Source organism: Equus przewalskii, chromosome 15 (genome assembly GCF_037783145.1).
Source record: "Equus przewalskii isolate Varuska chromosome 15, EquPr2, whole genome shotgun sequence".
NCBI lineage: Eukaryota > Metazoa > Chordata > Mammalia > Perissodactyla > Equidae > Equus > Equus przewalskii.
Genome location: NC_091845.1, coordinates 13,110,652 through 13,132,702, shown reverse-complemented (window position 1 = coordinate 13,132,702; position 22,051 = coordinate 13,110,652). Strand labels below are relative to the sequence as shown.

General features: G+C 38.7%; 1 protein-coding gene across 5 annotated transcripts in view; it reads right to left on the bottom strand.

Annotated features, from left to right (window-relative positions):
• Positions 1 to 22,051, bottom strand: part of SUMF1 (sulfatase modifying factor 1) — an 87,586-nt gene that overhangs the window by 6,800 nt on the left and 58,735 nt on the right. For 3 of the 5 annotated variants that reach the window (XM_008519087.2, XM_070576716.1, XM_070576718.1), the window contains one exon: positions 3,282 to 3,341. In XM_008519087.2, the coding sequence (XP_008517309.2) occupies positions 3,282 to 3,341 (60 nt within the window). Of the gene's footprint in view, positions 1 to 3,281; positions 3,342 to 13,678; positions 13,731 to 22,051 lie in introns of all 5 variants that reach the window. The other 2 variants (XM_070576715.1, XM_070576717.1) reach the window with 1 other exon arrangement.

The following is a 22,051-nucleotide window of genomic DNA, read 5'->3' as shown; positions in this document are numbered from 1 at the left end:
GTGTACAAAGTGCTTATATATTTTGGTCCATTTATTCCTCAGAAGAACCTCAGAGCAGATGCAATTATGATGTGCATTTTACAAATGTGAAAACTGAGGCTTAGAAAGGTTAAGTAATTTGCCCAAGGTCATGTACTAGCAAGGAGCAGTTACAGAACTCCAACCCAGATCTAACTCCAGAGTCCATATCTTAATAATTTAGTTATAGTTGCCACTCTTAATCTTGTGGAAAGGATAAGCACTCTGAAAGTAACTCACAACCAACACTGTGCTATTTTTCTGACCTCAAGAAAATAACTAGACTAATGTTAAAGACCCACATCATCTACAATTAACTTGACCAAGATCCTGGAGCTGCTGTTTTTCTCTGGGAAATCCTGTGTATTCCACTCAGTTTTGTCACTCTGCTATTATCTCTTCTAGAATATTCTATTACTCTGAGCCTGACTAAACCTAGTCAGGTAGACTAGGAATAAAGATGTGTAATATAAACTCTGGATCAACCACTAAAATTTTAAAACAGAAAGTTATAGGTAATAAACTAAAGAAGAAAAAAATGGAGTAATAAAAAATACTTAATCCAAAAGAAGTCCAAAAAAGAGAGAAAAAGAAAGAAAGAACAGATGAGACAAAGAGAAAAACAAGTATCAAGATGACAAATTTAAACCCAACCATATCAATAATCACATTAAATCATGTTAAAAGCCAATAAAAAGCCAGATATTATGCCAATAAATTCAACAACTCAGATGAAATGGATAAACTCTTTGAAAGACACAAACTCCCAGAGCTTAATCAAGAAAAAACACATAATCTGCACAGCCCTGCAGCTATTAACTAAATTAAATTTATGGTTACAACTCGAGGCACCAAATAGTTTCCTTGGGGGAATTCTATCAAATATTTAAGAGCTAATGCTAATTCTACACAAACTCTTCCATAAAATTCAAGATGAGCGGGTATTTTCCAATTCAATCTATGAAGCCAGTGATACCCTGATACCAAAACCAGATAAGAAAACAACAGATCAATATCCATCATGAACATAGACACAAAAGCGCTCAACACTTTTAGCAAATCAAATCCAAAATATATAAAAAGGATTAAGTGGATGTATTCCAGGAATGCAAAGATTGTTTAATATTTGAAAATTAAAAATATTTGAAAATTAAAAATCAATGAGTGTAATTCACCATATTAACAGACAGAAAAAGGAAGACCATATAAACATTGCAATAGATGCAGAAAAAGCATCTGGCAAAATCCATACCCATTGTGGATAAAGCCTCTGAAAAAGCTAGGAATAGAAGGAAACTTCCTCAAGCTGATAAACAGTATCTTTGGAAACACTACAGCTAATATCATACCTAATTTTGAAAAGTTGAATGCTTATCCCCTAAGATTAAAAATGAGGTAAGAATGTTTGTTCTCACCACTCTTATTCACGACTACACTGGAGGTTCTAGCCAATGCAATATAGCAAGAAAAATAAATGGCATCCAGATTAAAAAAATAATAAACAAAATAGTCTATATTCACAGATGGATGACCACCCATGTAGAAAATCCAATAGAATCTACAAAAATATTACTAGAATAGATGAATTTAACAAGGTTGCAGGATATAAGATAAATATACAAAAATCAACTGTACCATATAAATGTATTTATTAAAAACATCTATTATGTTAACAGACATTTTAAAAGAATAAACTAGGAAGCTTGTGAAAATACAGGTTAAAAATAAGCAAAAAGTATGAAATGTTCTTAAAGTAGACACATCCATATGCATGGCATTGGGAGGTTTTAGTGTTCGTGCTTAAAATAATTTTCACAACCTTCATTTTCACCATTTACTCTTACGGAAAAAATCTTCTGGTCCTCAATTCTTACAGAGCAAATGAATTCCCAATTAAGAAAAGTATCATATGTAAGAGACATAACTGATGGCAATTAAGGTTTTGAGATTCATCTGTTTTTCATGGAAGTCTGGTTCCCCAGCATGAGGATGCAGATATACTTGTAGTAACAGCTTGAATTAGAGAAACAATCTGGGACTAAAAACTGATATGTATATGAACATTTAAATATACTGGGTGACCTGGGGCAATGTTTTTAACGTAATATTAAAAGTAGAATTTTAAAGATAAATTTGTGTACATCTTGTTATAAATGTAGGTGTAAGGCATAAAGTAAACTCAACTCCATGAAGTTCCACCTAAGTCAGTGGAGTGGATTAAAAATTCTAAGACATGCAGAAGACAAACACACTACAAATTCACACATATACGTAATCTAAAGAGATTCTCTTTAGGCCAGTGGTTTCTAAACTTTGCTGTATGTTATCATCACCTTAAGAGCTTTAAAATTCTGATGCCCAGGTCACACTCCAGAAAAATCAAATCAGAATGAGGCAAGTGGGGAAACAGGCATCAGTAGTTTTTATAGATCCCAGATGATTCTAATGTGCAATAAAGTTTGAGAACCACTGCTTTAGGGCAAAGTTTGACAATATCTCCATTATCAAATTAGTGACTTAATTTGGAGCCATTATAGGTCATTTTAAGTCTCTAACTGCCTGGATTGAATGAATTACCATGGGTGCTTCTTGCAATAACAATCTGCAAAATGCCATTTTTGTATAGTGATAGAAAGACAGAAGCTGAAGTGCTGGAGACACTAAAAATATATGCTCTGAAGGAAAAAGGGAGAGTGGTGGTATTTGATTTCCAAATTCCTTATAACGTTTACTCATGGAACACTGAGTCACTCCGACTAACCAAGAACAGCCAGTTCTGATTCTGAAATCGTAGCCCAAAGAACAGAAACACTCTCTGAAATTGATGCTTATTTCACAAAGCGGATACTTATACCTACAACACTTGGGATGTTTCTATTAATGTTATAACTCTCCCTTAATCTCAACAGAGAACCCAGAAATTTACAGGAGTCTCAAATAAATTAAGGGTGTGCTTCCAGACTTACACGTTGGAAAAGTATATAGCCCGCCCTGGTTCACGGGACACAAAAGGTCTCTCAAAGGGGCCAGATTTGACAGATGGAATTTGGTTAACAATAGGTCATTCACAACCTCTACTTCTTGGGCCACTTTTCCTCATGCCTGTGCTCAAACTTCAGATGATTATCCTATTTTTTTTCTGGCTTTGATGGGGATAGGTATGTACTAGCAGAAGTAGATGGGACATTTTGGGGCTACTGTTTATAATGGATCCATAACGCTGCTGTTAGAAGACAAAATCAGAGTTTAGTGACATGACTTACCTTATGGCACATGTAGGATCCACCTTTCTTCACCCGGTCTTTCCCAGAAGGGGGCCCTTTCTGTGGATGAAAAGAAGAGAACTCATTAGTCCAGAGAGTACAGGTGCTCTTCACACAGTAGGAGAGTCCAGTTTAATCCAACCAGCTCTCGCATGGTTGCCTAAACTCTCCACATGCACTTCTGCCCCTGGGCCATGTACCTGCATCCATGCATCCTCCTGAATGCCCACCTCTCCAAATCCTACCCACCCTCTAGGGTCCAAGTCAAGTTCCCACTCTTCCATGAAATCTTCATGACTACCATAAGCAATCCTGCCTCTAAGCCCCTATAGCATTTCTTGCCTAGATGACTAATAAGCTGCTTGGCAGCATCTCTTAAATCACCTTCTCATGCTGATATGCAAATTTATCCTGTGTTATAATTGGCTTGCTCAACTAGACTGGCAAGCCTCCTTGAATTATGTTTTTATAATCCTAATGTGCAACACCTAAAAAACCCTTTGCTGACTGAATGAAGGAATTTCCTTTTCTGTTTTTAAAAATTTTTTTGTCAGGTTTATTGAGGCATAATTTACATACAGTAACGCTTTTAACCTTTTTAATTCTTTTTAAATGCACATTTCTGATGACTTTTGACAAATATATAGTCATGTAACCACTACCACAATGAAGATCTAGAATATAGTTTATCTTTTTCAAAAAGATTTATATAGTGCTTACTATGAACCAAGCATGGCTCTATGTACTTTGCAAATATTAACTCATGTAATCTCTGTAACAACTTCCGAAGTAGGTTAAGCAAGTGGCGGAACGAGGATTCACACCCAGGCAACCTGGCTCCTGAGTCCACTGTGTTCTCAGTTTAGAGACTAGGAGGGCAGGAAATTAGGTAGTGCCTAAAAGAAGGCAAGAAGGAAGAGTGGCTATCGCTGTAATGAGAACTGGAGCCAGAAACAGCAGCCAAGAGGTAAGACTATTTCTTCTAGGGAGGGCTCTGGACAAAGGTACAATGGAAATGAACCCCTTAAAGCTTTAGTTGCCAGAATAAGAGCTTCAACATCAGGTAAGTCATGCAAAGAGCATCTGAGAGGTACCAATAAACTCCCACAAACCTGAACGGCATCAGGTAAGGTTGTGGGCGATTTTGTATTTCCTTTGTTATTCAGAAAAACAACCACACAGCTGTGCTCTTTGTTTACTGAAAACAAGAGAAGGTTGGACAATGCCCCTCCTATCTTAGTTTTCCCTTTTCTTGTCAACCACCTATTGTCAAGGGCCCAGACATAAATGGCAGAAGTTAAAAGAACCATATTTTCTCCAAGAATGGCTAACACACTGATTTGCAAGTGTTAACGATGTGGGCAGAAGTTCATGTTTTCTTCTAAGCTTTTCCAGGAAACTGTCACAGACCAAGCCACTGGCCATTCTTCATTCCCCTGCAGGGCCACAGTATTTCCATGGTCTTAAATGCTTAATGTTATACTAATAAACCTACTGATTATAAACGGGCAAGCTGTAAACGTGAAAAGCTACACGTATAAATAACAACTAACCGCACAGCTTTCTTCCTAGGAATATCTGGAATCTGACAGACATTGCATCAGTACTTGTTGGGTGCGTTTATTACTCTATAAAAGTAAGACAATCACTAAGAATTCACTGAAGCAGAAGTGAAAGCATTGATAACTGTGTAGCTATCCCACACAATGGTTACTCTCCTACATTAAATTTTTTGCTTGGGAATTCTTGTATTACACTGCTTCTGGCAGTTCTCCATGTGCTATGTTACAATGTGCCAAAAGACAGTTAAATGCTGATTAAAGTCTCTCATAGTATCTGCTATCATGCAAGATTTTTGTAACTAGTTAAGATGAGGTCATACTGGATTATGGCGAGCCCTAAACCCAATGACTGGTGGAGAGGACACAGAGACGCACACAGAGAAGGCCACGTGATGATGGAGGCAGAGACAGGAGTGATGCAGCTACAGGCCAAGGATCACCAAGGATTCCTGGGAGCTGGCAGAAGCTGGAAGAGGCAAGGAAAGATTCTCCCCTAGAGACTCTCGAGGTAGAATGGCCCTGCCCAAACCTTGATCTCAGACTTCTAGCCTCCGGAATTGTGAGAGAACACATTTCTGTTGTTTCAAGCCACCAAGTTTGCGGTAACTTATTATGGCAGCCCTAGGAAACTAATCCAAGGGATAAATGTCTCCGTTCTATTTGTTAAAGAAAGGATCGATGAGCAAAATTAATATTGCCTCTCATGATCAATTTGTCACTGCAGGTTAAAACAACTTAAGCAGCTACCATAGGTAGTGTCTGAATACCTCATCTTCCTGCCTACATATCTCACAAGAAAAGAGGCAAAAGTGCCCCATGACCTCAACCACCAGTACTCAAGAGTCTAAGTAAAACACACAGAGGGAACATAGGGACTCTGCCCAGAAACAGGCAAGAAGCCACGTAAATTTTTTCTCCAAAGGTACCACCACTCCAAACTGCTCTACTCCAAGACACCAAAATACTAGCAGGTCTCTACTGCTTGGATGATTGCAAGGAACAGCAAATAACACAAGTTTCTAAATGACAGCCCCAATAATCTCAGCTGAAGTTCTCAAGAAAAGAGATAAAGATGCAATGCTCTGAGTGTTAGTGCAGGGAAATAGACCCTCATTTTAAATACCCTGGAAGGCATGAAAGTCCTAAACGATGAAGCAAATTTACAGTAGATGCCACAGAACCAAGCATCAGCAAGACCGGTTTGTTGAAGGGGGAATAAGCCTGCAGGAAGAGGGGTGACCAATCCGCTCAGGGCTGCCAGGACACTTCCACAGGAGCATCAACAATGGCACTCTGTGTGGTCAGGAGAGACACTTCCGTCTCCCTCCTTGCCATACCCAACACAATGACAAGGAAAGCACAAGAAGGGACAGAGAATATGACAAATTTTCATCAATCAGCAGAGAGTCAAAAGCACTACTTTTAAATATGTTATTTGATGCAATCCATAGTATGGAACACTAAGCAGCCATTAAAAAGAATAAAGCATGTTAAAAAAATATGAGGCACTTCTTTATGAGTATTGTACTATCACTTTCACTTAGAAAATAACACTGAATCCAGCATTTATTCAGATTTTCTGATACATTGTGTACCGATGGGGAGTTGGTTACCTGGAGGGAGCGTCTGCACCTGGGGGCGCAGGAGGGTGCCATATGGCACAGAGCACGAGAAAAGCCACACGGCTGTTCCTTGCCCGCTGTGCACTCATCTATATCTTTTCATTTTCACTTTCATTTTCATTCAGTCCAATGTATTGTTTGATTTACCTTGGGACTTCCCTTGTGACTCATGGATGATTTAGAACTGTGTTGTTTAGTTTCCAAGTGTTTGGAGATTTTCCTATTTTATTTCTGTTATTGATTTCTAGTTTGATTCCATTGTGGTTAGAGAACACACTCTATTACGATACGATTTTTAAAAATTTGTTGAGGTTTATGTGATGGTTCAGGATATGGTCTATCTTGGTATATGTTCCATGAGGACTTAAAAAGAAAGGATATTCTGCTGTTGTAGGGCAGAGTGTTCTAGAAGTGTCAATTAGATCCTGTTGGTTGATAGCATTGTTGAGTCCTTCTATATCCTTATTGATTTTCTACCTAACTATACTATCAATTCTTGAAGGAGACCTTAAAGTCTTCAACTACAATTGCAAATTGGTCTGTTTCTCCTTTCAGTTTTATTAGTTTTTGCTTCATATGTTTCAGTTCTATTCATTGGGGCATACACATTTAGTATTACCATGTCCTCTTGGTGGATTACTTTTATCATTAAAGAATGTCCTTCCCTGACTGGTAATTTTCTTTGCTTTGAAGTCTACTTTATATTGTATTAATACAGCCCTTCCTGCTTGCCCTTGATTAATGTTTGCATGATGAATCTTTTTCCACCATTTTGTTTTCAACCCACTTATATCATTATACTTGAAGTGAGTTTTGTGTAGACAGCATATAGTTAGATTACTATTATTTGTGTGTGTGTGTTAAGAAGACTGGCCCTGAGCTAACATCTGTCACCAATCTTCCTCTTTTTGCTTGAGGAAGATTGTCCCCAAGCTAACATGTGTGCCAATTCTCCTCTATGTTTTTGTATGTGGGATGCCACCACAGCATGACTTGATGAGCAGTGTGTAGGTCTGCACCTGGGATCCGAACTTGCAGATCTCAGGCTGCCAAAACGGAGCATACGAACCTAACCACTACACCACTGGGCCGGTCCCATACATTATGTTTTTTAATCCACTCTGCCAATCTGTCTTTTAATTGATTTATTTAGACGATGTACTCTTAATGAAATTATTGATACGACAGGATTAAGTCTGTCATTTTACTTTTTGTTTTCTGTCTGTTCTCTATGATTTTTGTTTCTGTTTTCTTTTTCCTGCCTTCCTGTTACTTGAACTTTCGTTTTAAGAAATTCATTTTTATTTACCTAGAATGCTCTTGAGTGCATCTCTTTATATAGCTTTTTTAGTGGTTGCTCTAGGTACTTATACATATATATATAAAACTGTGATAAGATATAAAACTTATCAGTCTACTGGTGTTATTTTACCAGTTCCAGTGAAGTATAGAAAACTTACCTCCCTTTAGCCTCCCTTGGTTATAATTCTATGAAATATTTCCTCTGAATACATTTAGAACCACATCAGATAATGTTATAATTTCTGCTTTAACTATCAAACAAAATTTAGAAAACTCAAGAGAAGGAAAGCCTATGGTATATACCCATATTTTGCTTACTGTGTTCTTTCTTCCATTGTGATGTTCAAAGCTTCCTTCTTTAATCATTTCCTTTCTGTTAAGAGAACTTTCTCTAGCCATTCTTTTAGGGTAGATCTGCTGGTGACAGATTCTCTCAGTTTTCTTTCATTTGAGAATTTCTTAATTTTCTCTTATTTCTGAAAGATACTTCGCTAGGTAAAGAATTCTGGGCTGGCAGTTCTTTCCTTTCAACACTTGAAAAATATGGTACCCTTTCCTCAGCCTTTTATGTTCTCTGATGAGAAATCCACTGTCATTTGCATTGGGGTTGTTTTCCCTATAGGCAAGGTGTCATGTTGGCTGTTTTCAAGCTTTCTGTCTTTAGTTTTCAGCAGTTTAATTATGATGTGTCTTGATGTGGATTTCTTTGGGATGATGCTATGTTGGGTTTGCTTAGCTTCTTGAATCTACAGATTTAAGTCTGTTCCCAAATTTGGGAAGTTTTCAGCCATTATTTCTTTGAGTATTCTTTCAGCCCCACCTCTTTCTCCTCTCCTCCAGGACTCCCATAACACAAATGTTAGCTCTTTTGTTATAGTCATATACATCCCTGAAGCTCTATTCGTTCATTCATTCATTCATTCGTTTGTTCATTCATTCACTCATTTATTTTCCATTTTCTCTCTGTTGTTCAGATTGGGTAATTTTTTTTTGTTCTAGTTTCCTGTTCATTAATTTTTTCTTTTTCCTTCTGTCCTTTCCATTCTGCTGTTGAACCCATTCACAAAGCTTTTATTTTGGTTATTCTATTTTTCAGTTCTAAAATTTGTATTTAGTTCTTAGTTATAACTTCTATTTTTTTCTGAACATTCTATTTTTTTCATTTGTTTTTAGGTTGTTTCACAAGTTTCAAGGTTCATAATTGCTCACGTGTATTTTTATCATGGCTGCTTTAAAATTTTTGGTGGATAATTCTAACATCTCTGTCATCTCAGTGTTAGCATCTATTGATTATCCTTTTTCATTTAGTTCCTTCATGGTTCTTGGTATGATGAATCATTATTCAATCAAAACCTGGATATACTTTTGTTATGTTACAAGACTCTGGATCTTATTTAAACATCCTGTTTTCACTGACTTTCTCTGACACCACATGGCAGGGGAAGGGAGGGAGCCATCTCATTACTGCCTGGTGGAAGTAGAAGTTCAGGTTCCCCACTCAGACTCCACTGATACCTCAGGAGAGACTCTTGTTTCTTATTGCTGGATGGAGGTGAGTTTCGGCTCTACAACTGGTCTCCACTGACACCATGGTGAAGGTAGCCTCATGATTGCTGGGCAATGATGAAAGGCCTGGTTCCCTATTTGGCCTTCTCTGACACCACCCTGGCAGAGGTATCATGGCACTTCAATAGAGCCTCATGAGGGTGCAAGTCTAGGCTCCCCATTTGGCCTTTGCAGGCATGACTGGGGATACAGTTTTTTCTGTGGTGTTTGGCTGGAGTAGAGGGGTTACTGACTGGGTTGGTGGCTTCTTCTGCTCCAAGTCTGGGATATATGGGGCAAAAAGAAAATCCATGGAACTCACCACCATCTCATTCTTAAGATCCCAAGGTCTGCAGCTACTCTGTCTTCTTTTCACTTTTCAGCATCTTCTTATGTTTCTTTTATACATAGTGTCCTGAGTTTTAGTGGTATTTAGTGACAGAAATAGGGAAATGTATGTCTACTGCATTTTCCCAGAACCAGAAATCAAAGCTCCTTCACCTTCATTTTTGAAGGATAGTTGTATCGGATATAGAATTCCTGGTTGATAGTCATTTGGGGATTTTTTTTTCCAGCACTTGACTATGTCATTTTACAGTCTTCTGGCTTCTATGGTTTCTTTATGAGAAATCAGCCATTAATCACATTGTTGTTGCCCTGAATGTGATGAGTTCTTTTTCTCCTGCTGCTTTCAAGATTTTCTCTTTGTTTATCAACCATGTGACTATGTTTTGTCTAGGAAGATTTCTCTTTGTGTTCATCCTAAAGTTCATTGAACTTCTTGGATCTGTAGATAATTTTCATCAAGTTTGAAAAGTATTTAGATCATTTCTTCAAAAATATTTTGAGGGCCAGCCCCATGGCCAAGTGGTTAAGTTTGCACGCTCAGCTTCGGTGGTCCAGGGTTTCACCAGTTCAGATCCTGGACACGGACATGACACCGCTCATCAGGCCATGCTGAGGTAGTGTCCCACATAGCACAACCAGAGGGACCACAACTACAGTATACAACTATGTCCTAGGGGGCTTTGGGGAGAAAAAGAAGAAAAAAAAAGATTGGTAACAGATGTTAGCTCAGGTGTCAATCTTAAAAAAAAAAAACCATTTTGTCCCTTTCTCTCTCTCCTCTCCATCTGGGATTCCCATCACACATGTTTTGGAATTATGTTGAGATGCTCAATATTGTCACACAGGGCTTTGTTGATTTTTCTCCAAATCTTTTTTCCTCTCTGTTCTTTGGTTTGGAATTTTCTCTTGATTTACCTTCACATTCACTGATTCTTTCTTCTACCATTTCTAATCTGCTATTGACTCCATCTAGAAAACTTTTCATTTCAGTTATCATAGTTTTCGATTCTAGAAATTTCACTTGGTTCTTTTTTTATCATTTTCATTTGTCTGTTGTGATTCTCTAGTTGTTGACTCACATCATGTGTTCTAATTCTTTGAATACATTTTCCTTTAGTTCTTAAATATAATTATAGTAGGTGCTTTTAGGTCTTTGTTAAATCCAATATCTGGGCCTACTCAGAGTCAGTTTCTCTTTATCTAACTTTTTTCCTTAGTATGGCTGACACTTTCCTGTTAGTTTGCATGTTTATTACTTTTTAGGTGAAAACTAGACATTTGGATTATATATACACACACCCACATACATACACATACCTACATCTATATAAAAATATATATCTCGGGGCCGGCCCCACAGCCAAGTGGTTAAGTTCACGAGCTCCGCTTTGGCAGCCCAGGGTTTCACGGGTTCAGATCCTGGGCGTGGACATGGCATCACTCATATTGAGGCAATGTCCCACATGCCACAACTAGAGGGACCCATAACTAAAAAATATACAACTATATGGGGGTGTTTGGGGGGAAAAAGCAGAAAAAAAAAAAAGACTGGCAACGGTTGTTAGCTCAGGTGCCAATCTTTAAAAAAGAAAATATATATATATCATGCATATATATACCATGTATATATATATATATATATATATATATGTATATATACACGCCACACATGCACACACACACACATATATATACAAAAAATAGCAACTTCAGAATCATTGTGTAAGGTCATATCTCTAATATATTGCTCAATACACACACACGTACACAAGTAGACACACACACACACACACACACATGCTAGTAGTTCTACTTCTGATTGAACCATGACTGACAGAGTTAATAGCTGTTGAAGCTGAGTTACAGTTACGTTCTCTTAACTCTTACTAATTAGCATTTCCATAACAAAATCCTAAAAAAAACCCCATATATTTATATATGCTAGTGTAAGCATAGACTATCTTTATAAAAGGATTCACTAAAGAACTATTGACAATGTGGCCTAAAGAGAAAAGAAGGAAGGGGTTGAAAGACAAAGCTAGGAGTTTTGTACCTTTTGAAATTCACATTCCTGAACTACCTATTCATTTTTCCAGTGAAAAAAAAGAAGTGCGTTAACTGCAATAAAAACTAAAATGCTCTGGCATGTATTGGTCCTGCTTCAGTGACACTCAGAAATAACACTTTATTGAAGCTTAAAAAAATCTTTTATTTTGTGTATACTATCTCCTCATTATAATCAATTCTTACTACTAAATAGCACAACACATTTCTCAAAGCAGGGAATAAGAGCCTCTGTATAAGGAGTGACCACCACATCGTAGACTTTCCTGTTCATACGCATCAGCCCTTTAAGAATCAAGTAAGTGAGGGATCACTCCACTGGTATTCAGATGCTAGCTGCTAGCCTTTCAGCTACTGTCAGTGTGGGCAGCTTTGGAAAGACTATTTGGTTTAAAACTCTTAAGACTATTCCTTTTAACACTAAAGGGAATCAGAGCTAAACAGAAAAGGTGGGAGCAGTGGATTTACTCCTGGATGACAAGATCCAGGTTGTTCGAAATCGGAAGATGCCTTTGTGATCAGCTAGTCCAAAAGCTCCCCATCTGAGCTCTTTGGATCTGAGAAAACAAAATGAGATCTCTTGAACTTGTTCAAGATTTCAAAGAGACTTTTTAAAGACCTCATACATTTATCTATGAAAAAGTTGCTCTGGCTAACCAAATCAGATGTTTTTTAGGCCCTAGTCAGTCCTTCCTATCTTATTAACATCATTTCTTAACATCACCTGCTACCATGAAGCCACAGGACAACAAATTTTTCATGTCCTCCAACGAGACACTTGATTCTCTCTGCCTAATATGCCCAACCCCACTGTTCATTAAACTCTTATTCATCTTGCAAGATCCACTTTGACTGCTATCTCTTAATGAAGAGCACGGGCTCTGGAGTCACATTACATGCCTGGGTTCAAATCATGGCTCTGACACTGACTGTGAGAGAGGTCTAATTAGGTAACCCCTCTATGTCCCAGGTTCCTCCTCTGTAAAATGGAGATGATAACAGTACGTACTTCATTGGACTGATGTAGGGATTAAATGAGCTAATGCATACAAAGCACTTAACAAGTAATAAACAATAAATACACAGTTGTTGTTGTTGTTGTTACTACTACACATTATTAGCTCATAACTAACTCAGGTTTCCCGAAGATGGCCATTAACTTAATAATCTAGGTGTGGTACATAACTCCTAAAATTCCAAAACCACAGAGATCACTGATCCAGTTTTCCTAAGGACAAACCCCCAGAGGGAGTCCAAATTCTAATAAAATAGCTGACATGTTAATAACCTTGTAGAAGGAAGACAGACTATTGCATGTTGCAATGAAATTCACATAGCTAGTCACAGTGTGGAGAGGCTGTCACCACAGCATCACTTAGAAGAGCATGAACATTTTTAATGTAAAACCAACACAAAAACATTCTGGGGGCCATAGAAAGAGTAGAGTGAACTTCACCCCAAGAAGCTTTTAAAAGTCTGAAAATGTGATTTGCCTTTGCACTACTTTCTCTCCCTTTGCCAGGTCCAAATGATGCACAAACACCTGAGGAGAAAATTGAAATTCCTTTTTTTCAATTTGACAATGGTAGCTAGCCTTTATTTAGGAACATTTCTGAGGAGACCCAACAATCCTATGAATATCTTAAAGTGTTTTAAACATTATTTTCATCTACAGATTAGGTACTGCTTAAGACAAACCAACGATAACAATAATAGCTTTGAAAAAGCAATGGACACCCAAAGATCATACCTACTTCTCACTGAGCCTTCCTCCATTTCATTACACTCTATCCAGCTGCTCGCCAGAATCCTGAGGAGTAATTCTCCATTCCTCCCTCTCCCTCACCCCCATGTCCAGCTGGTCTGATTAGCTCTACCTCCAAAGCTGATCTCTAATTGATGGTGGCTCATTATCTCCATGGTAACCACCTTGGTCCAAACCACCATTTCTCACCTGGATTATTACAAGAGCCTCCTAACAGGTCTTGCAGCTTCCAGAATGGTACCTAGTAGGAACACAATATATATTTGTAGAATAAATAAAAGACTATGATATTGTGAAAGAAGCCAGACAAAGAAGAGTACAGACTGTATGATTCCATTTATCTCAACTCTAAAAAATACAAATTAGTCTACTGTGATAGAAGGAGGGTTAGTGGTTGTTTGGGTATGGGAGGCAGAGGGGCAGAGTGGAGGGATTACCACTGGGCGCTGGGTAACTTTTGGGGGATGTACATGTTCACTGTCTAGATTGTGGAGGTTTCATGGATGTGTGTGAGTGTGTGTATATATATATATATATATTTGATCAGTTTATATATATATGTGTATATTTATATATCTGTTTATATACATATATATCTCGATCAGTTATATATATATAATTTGATCAAATTTATATATACAGTTTACACATATACAATTTGATATATATATTTATATATATAAACTAATCAAACTGTACACTTTAGATATGTGAAATTTATTGTATGCCAATTGTACCACAATAAAGCTGTTTTTTAAAATGAAAATAAACAAAAAAGCTGTGGTATTTTTAATAAAATATAAAGTGTGGCATTTGCTTCAAATAATCCAGGGGAGGAATGGGAGCGGGGATGAGTGGGTAGAACTATAGATGAAAACAAGATTAGCCGTGAGTTGATAATTATTAGACCTGGGTTCTAAGGACATGGGAGTTTAATGCATTATTCTCTCTACTTTTGCATACTTGAAATGTCCTATAATAAAAACAATTTGTGTCTGTGTGTGTGAGGAAGATTGGCCCTGAGCTAACATCTATTCAATCTCCCCCTTTTTACTTGAGGAAGACTGTTGCTGAGCTAACAGCTGTTGCCAGTCCTCCTCTGTTTTGTATGTGGGACGCCACCATAGCATGGCTTGATAAGCAGCGTGTAGGTTTGGGCCCAGGATCTGAACCTGCAAACCCCAGGCTGCCAAAGTGAGAACTTAACCACCACACCACCAGGCCAGCCCCAATAAAAACAATTTTTAAGTTAGCAGATAGAAAATCATAAGCCAGGATAAACTACAAGAAGAAAAACAACTATAGCTTCCAGAGCTAGGAGTCAAAGACTTCCTTGGAAGTTTAAGTGCAGGGAAATGTGGAGTTTAAAAGGACAGATTTTATTTTAAACGCTATACCCCTGAGAAGCACGTATGTTCCTGTAAGAGCTAAGTCATCTTTGCCCTGGTTGGCTAAAAGCTGGGCTCTCTTGCACACTTGACTTCTAGTGAAGTCTTCAAACTGTCAGATCACCCGGGCTCCCACGGGAATGGGCCTGGCAGCCTGAAGTTTAGGATAAAAAAGAAAAGATCTTGCCCATCTGAAGCACTCCCTGCTTGCTGAAGTGGCATCCTTGTTAAGTCACCAGGTACTACGGCAATGGGCAGCTCAGAAACACACAAACAGGAGCAGCATTTTATCTTCTTTTTCTTCAAGCTTCTGCTCACGTATCTCCTAAAAGGAGTCTCATTTCCATCACCTTAACCATTTTTAAGAAAAGGAACTCTCTGCCTACCTTTGTTTAAAGCATACTAACTCTTATCATCTCATTTGATCCTCACAATAACCTTAGGAAGCAGGAAGTATCATTATCCTCATTTTAAGGATGAAGAATAATGAAACTGATGGGCTGGCCTGGTGGTGCAGCAGTTAAGTGTGCACGTTCCACTCCGGAGGCCCAGGGTTCACCCGTTTGGATCCTGGGTGTGGACATGGCACCACATGGCAAGCCACGCTGTGGTAGGCATCCCACGTATAAAGTAGAGGAAGATGGGCATGGATGTTAGCTCAGGGCCAGTCTTCCTCAGCAAAAAGAGGAGGATTGGCAGCAGATGTCGGCTCAGGGCTAATCTTCCTCAAAAAAAAAATAATAATAATGAAACTGAGAGAGACAAAAGAAATGGACTATCCAAGGTCACACAGCTAGCAAGTGACAAAACCAGGCATCGAGGTCCATCCATCTCTCTGCCTGTCCAGCTGACTACCTTCTAGGTGTAGAAGCAACTCAGACCAAGGTGCATAAGTGAAAAAAAGTCAAAATCCCAACAATTCAGTTCTTTTTACCCAATGTCAAACATGACAAAGGATTTTAAAAGTGGGTAGATGAAACCATTACTTCAAATAAAGCATTTTCAATTCTGTGTGATTTTATTTATCCCCTAGCACAAAGACCAATGAAGAAGAAACTGCAATTAGCTTTAGACATTGCACGGGGAGAGGAAAAGGAAGGTGACGCCCAAAGAAAGGTCAAAGAAAGAAAAATAGAGATCAAATTGGAAAGAATAGCACATTAAACACACAAACCAAATTAACAACCCCCGCAGAATTTTCTCTGTAAAACCAGCATGCCCTGTGTGGTGATTATCCTGTTAGTGAAATGAATGAAAACAGTCATTTCCTCCACGCTACTTGCTTCACCCACGTTGGGTTAAAAAAGAAGGGAATTTTCAAAACTGTATTAAACTTGCTCACACTGGGATGGTTCTCCATTTTCCAATAAAAAAATGTCACTTTCATAGCCCAAGGTCTACAGTAACAATTCTTGCTTTACGAGTAATACATAAAACCTGGTATTTAAAACACCAATTTCAGTTGTAGCAGCTAACATTTACTGAGCACATACTATAATCAAGTATTGTTTTTAATGTTTTTAATCTGTAAAGTGATCCTTTGACGTAGGTTCTATTAGTGGTAGGGCAACCATATAATTTATTGTCCAAATACAGATGCTTTTGGGAGAGAAAGGGGAGCTATCAACAATCATGCCAGGCACAGGCATAAACCAGCAATGTTTGGACACCCAATCATTAGCCCCAGGTTGCAAACGGAGAATTGAGGAACAGAAAGGTAAAATAGCCTATCCAAGGTCACATAGCTGGCAAGCCGAGGAGCCAGGGTTCAAGCCCAGGCCATCTGGCTCTGGGCTCACACTCAGCCACTCTGCCATGGGCACCTTGTGAGCTGATATAGTATCATATTTTTTAAATAAAGCATTCCACTGTTCCAGCTTGAAGTGCACAAACTTTTCTGTATTTCACAAGTTCACTGCAAGAAAATGGCTAAAACCCAAGGAGAACTGTGAGTCAAGAGTTTGTATTTTTAACAATAAAGACATTCATTAGCTTTTGAATAGAGTTGAAATATGTCCCTTGTTAGATGTGCTTCTCCTAATGTACTTCTCTCAGCATATGGCATGGCTTATTTCACTTAGGAATAAATATACATTTAAAACAGCAACACCTACCAGTTAAACAGACATCCATACTTAGACTGGTACCACAGATGCCTTCAGTGGTTTCACTGGCTCAAACCCCACTAGGTTTCTGGGTCGCTCAACCTCATACCATGGAAGCAACTGTTCCATTTCATAGACCTGCTTGTAAAGTCTCATCTTCTCTTGTGTATTACTGGAATGGTTTTCAAAAACCTCCAAGGAAAAATTATGCCCCAGAAATAAAGTGATACAGTTCAACATTTTCCTTTCACTGCAAAATAAACTGTAGGCATCATAAAACCTCAATGAGCCACCATGTCAGGTAGGTAGAAAGTGTTTTTGTCGTATATATGAGACTGCTTGTAGACATGCTTCATAAGGCAACATGATGTTGGTGTGTTTCACATTATCCTGTTTCTTGAGTCCCTCAGTGACATCACTGTCCTTTGTCTTACAGTTCTTTCTGCATCTTCCCTCAGACACTACAAGGCTTGCTTCATCACTCCATTTGGTGTCTCTGTCAAGTGACACTTCACCAGAGAGGCTAAAAGATCTACCCTCCCTCCGCCCCCATCACTATCTCCGCTTACCCACTATCTCCCCTTCTTCCTAGCTGTGGTATCAAAAAATACATATTTGGTTTTGTCCTTGGTTCCTGGAACAGAGCTCGTGAAACTCTTGGAATGTCCTGAGCGAGGACTGTCTTTCTTTTCTGGCTATTCCTGAGCTTTATCCTTTATAATTAACCAGTAATCATAAGAAAAATGCTTTCCTGAATTCTAGAGTGAGTTGTTCTGGAGAAGTGCCAAACCTGAGGAAGGGATCATGAGAACCCTCAAATTCATAGTCTGCCAGGCAGAAGTGTGGCTGGACTGGGTAACCCATTTGCAGCTGGCATCTGAAATGGGGGCAATCGTGTAGCACTGAGCCCTTAATCTGTGATGTCTGCGCTAACCCCAAGAGTTAGTATCAAAACCGGATTGAATTGCTCGACACCCAGTTGGTGTTGAAGAATTAAATGTGGAAAAATGGCACGTATTTGGTGTCAGAAAAAACCACACATTTGGTGTCAGAATAGTGCCAGAAAAAAAGAAGTACACTAGCACTTAGTACCTTGTGACGAACCACAGATTGATTTCTTTCTCCCACTAGAAGGCAGGCACCTCGACAGCACCGACTTTGCTCTGTTCACTGCTTTATTGCTGGAGCCTTAAATAGTGTCTGAGATTATAGATATCAATAACTATTTGCTGAATTAGTGGATGATCACCCTGAACTTTAGTTTCTATGTAATGACTCTTAGCCAGAGAGTAGAGATTCAGCAAAGAAAGGGGAGAAAGATAGAAGGAAGAGAAAGATGGGAAAGGTCCCTGTGGTACAATGGGAAATACATATTTAATCTTTGTACAGGCTCCTGTTACATAGCTCCTAAAACCCTTAGAATCTCTGGAGTGATGAGTGTCTTCTGTGTGCTAATAAGATGGCTGGTAGTTAAAGGTCCCTAGAGAGCTTCAGGATGGAGGCTGGTCAACCAGAAAGACCAATAATAATGACCAGCCTCCCTTAGTAGTGGGTTGGAACTTTCAGCTCCACCCTGACCTCCAGGGAGGGGAGAGGGGCTGGTGATTGGAGTTAATCACCAATGGCAAATGATTTAATCAATCATACCTACGTAAGGAAACCTCCATAAAAAACCCTAAGTGTTGGGCTTGGAAAGTTTCAGAGGTACCACCAGAATGGTAGTACCTCTCAACTTCATGGGGACAGAGCTCCTGTTCTTGAGACCCTTCTGGACCTTGCCCTCTCTACCTCTTCATCCAGTTGTTCATCTGTATCCTTTATAATAAACCAGTGATAGTAAGTAAAGTAACTTCCTGAGTTCTGTGAGCTGTTCTGGCAAATTACTGAACCTAAAAGGAATGTTGTGGAAACTCCTGACTTTGTAGCCAACTCGGACAGAAGTGGGTACTCTGGGCACCCAATACTTGTGATTGGCATTGAAGTGGGGGCAGACTTGTGGGACTGAGCCCTTAAACCTGTGGAATCTGATGCTAAAGCTGGGTGGTTATGTCAGAATTGAACTGAATTGCAGGACACCTAGTTGATGTCCAGAGAGTTGAAGAGTTGGTTGTTGGTGTGGGAAAAAACCATACACTTGGTGGCAGAAGTATTCTAAGTAAAAACAGTTCAACCCATTTATGATTCATCAATATAAAAGCACAAAATAAAAAGTCCTGAGCTTAAGATCAACTGTGAGTAGAAAATAACAGTGAAAAAACTGCAGAGACCCAACAGGATGAGCCAAGGCAAGGGAGCATCACCAAGGAGCCACTACACAGGCCAAGAAGGTAGGAGAACCAGCATCTAGTTCTGGCTCTGTCACTTTACTCTTGGCCTGAGTTTTCTCATTTGTGAAATGCGGATTCTGCACTAGAGACCTTATGAGGCCCACCCTTCATCATCCTTCTACACGAGCTGGTGGATACATCCTCAGATCCTTCCATCTTGAAGCTTCCCCATCCCAATCACTTCACTTCCTCCAGGGATCCTTTCCACAGATCCTTGCCAAGATGGGAGATAAGCAACTATAATTTTCTTTCAGGTGCCTCATTCAAGGACCTCAACTTTTTTTAAATTGTGGTGAAATACATATAACATAAAACTTACCATTTTAACCACTTTTAAGTATTAAGTACATTTAGATTGCCATCCAATCAACATCACCACCCACCTCCAGCACTCTTTTCATCTTGCAAAACTGAAACTCTATCCATTAAATACTAACTCCCCATTCTCCCCTCTCCATAGCTCCTGGCAAACTTTCTATCTCTATGAATTTAACTGCTCTAGGTACCTCATATAAGTGGAATCATACAGTATTTGTCTTTTTGTGAATGGCTTATTTCACTTAGCATAATGCCCTCAGGGTTCATCCATGTTGTCACATGTGTCAGAATTTCCTTCCTTTTTAAGGCTGAATAATATTCCATTGTATGTATATACCAAATTTTCATCATCCATTCATCCATCGATGGACACTTAGGTTGCTTCACCTTTTGGCTATTGTGAATGCTGCTGCTATAAACAAGGGTGTACAAATATCTCTTCAAGACCCTGCTTTCAGTTCTTTTGAGTACATACCCAGAAGTGGAATTGCTGGAGCATACAGTTCTATTTTTAATATTCTGAAGAACCACTAGGCTGTTTTCCATAGCAGCTGCACCATTTTACATTCCCATCACAGTGCATAAAACTTCCAATTTCTCCACATCCTTACCAACACTTGTTATTTTACTTTTTAAAATAGTAGCCATCATACTAGGTATGAGGTGGCCAAGGGCCTCAACTTTTACAACCACACTATCCAACTTCCAGGCAGGCAGGAGAGAGAGAAGAAAAAGCAGTGAGGTCGAGGAAAATGGTTAAAACTCTGATCTCTACAATGGTAGATACATACGATCTATTTAAGAGGCATGGGCTATAATAATTGTGAAAAGAAATAGTAGTTTTTCAATACAAGGCCATGAAACATCTGGGTGCTGAAAACTAGTCAACCTAAACACAGAAGAAGCAACTATTAAGAGAAAAGAAGTAGCACACTGCATTTCTGCCACAAAGAACTAGCTTTCTCATCACCTGCAAATAGCCATATACTGCTAAATGAAATTTGTCGTCAAATAATGCAGATGGTTCTTTAATTTCAGAAAGCTTAATATGCTAACGTACAACACAAAAGAACATTCACAGTCTATCGAATCCTGGATGGATTAGTTCTAAAGTACAGAGAAATCAGTTTGTTTCATCCTAAATAATGCATGGTATATAGCAGCAGCAACCTAAAGAAAGGTAACTTCTGGGTCAACTGAAACCAAGCCACCAATATGGCAGGGTACAGACCACATTTGCTGAAAGGTTTGCTCCAGACCCAATCACTTCCATCTCTCAGAACAATGATGTAAAACTGTTCAGTCCTGCTGGCAAAGCCACATATGGCTCTAAGCATTGCTTGAAGTGAGAAAAATAAACACAATTTAGTCTTCCTAAGGATTTCATTTATCACATTCTCTTATACTCACAATCCTCTGTGTTCTTCAGTGACAACTCATTAGCAAGTTATGAGAGTAAAGCAATTAGCTGATACCAAATGGTATTTTTAGTTAAACATTCTTTTCAAAGAATACTTAAAGACTTTCATGATTTCATTTTGGATGTTCTGAAAGTGGACAAGGGCTAAGTGCCCAATTCTGTACGTTCTGCTGCTTCCTTAGAAGCAGTATTTATAACTGCAGGCTACTAGATGACTTATCCCCTTTCCACATCCCTCAAAAGGTCTAGAATAAACGTGGATTAGGTTTCAGAATGAGACGTCATTTCGTAGCTTGTTAGCTTATTGTATTTAAATTTTCATTACACCTAAAATACAGGAGTCATAATTAAGATTTAAAGTGCTTACTACATAACAGCCACTACACTAAACATTTTCTTTGTAGCATCTCACTGAAACCTCTCAATAACTCCACAAAGGATACTACTATTTCCTCACTTACAAATGAGGAAGCTGAGTGAGAGTTTAAGTGACTTGTCCCAGGTTATTTAGCTAGTAGGCAGCGGAACTAGGAAACCAGGTCCAACTCCAAATCTGCATGCTTTCAATCATCATGCTATACTTCCTTCTTACATATCATTAAATACATATGCATGCATATATAATTAGATGCATTTGCTTGACTCCTTAACATCTGTAAGCTCCAGGAGTGCAAGGGGATCGTGTGTGTTCTGGGATATCCAGAACCCAATAACACGAGTCTGGCATTCAGTAGACTGCCAGTGAATTTTGCTGAATGGATAAAAGTATATACTGATAGAGAAATCACACATGTGGATATGTATATACCTCTATTATAAATGTGTCCACATAACCAGATGAAAAAAAATCCCCAGAATAACCTGATAAAAAAGATGATTTAACTGTTCTATTTTTCTCTTCTCAATAACATGGTTTTATTTCCAGATCCTTAGGGAAAGAACAAATGAGTCACACTATAGCATAGGGAGTCATGAAAGGTAAAGCTATGGAAATGGAAAATGAC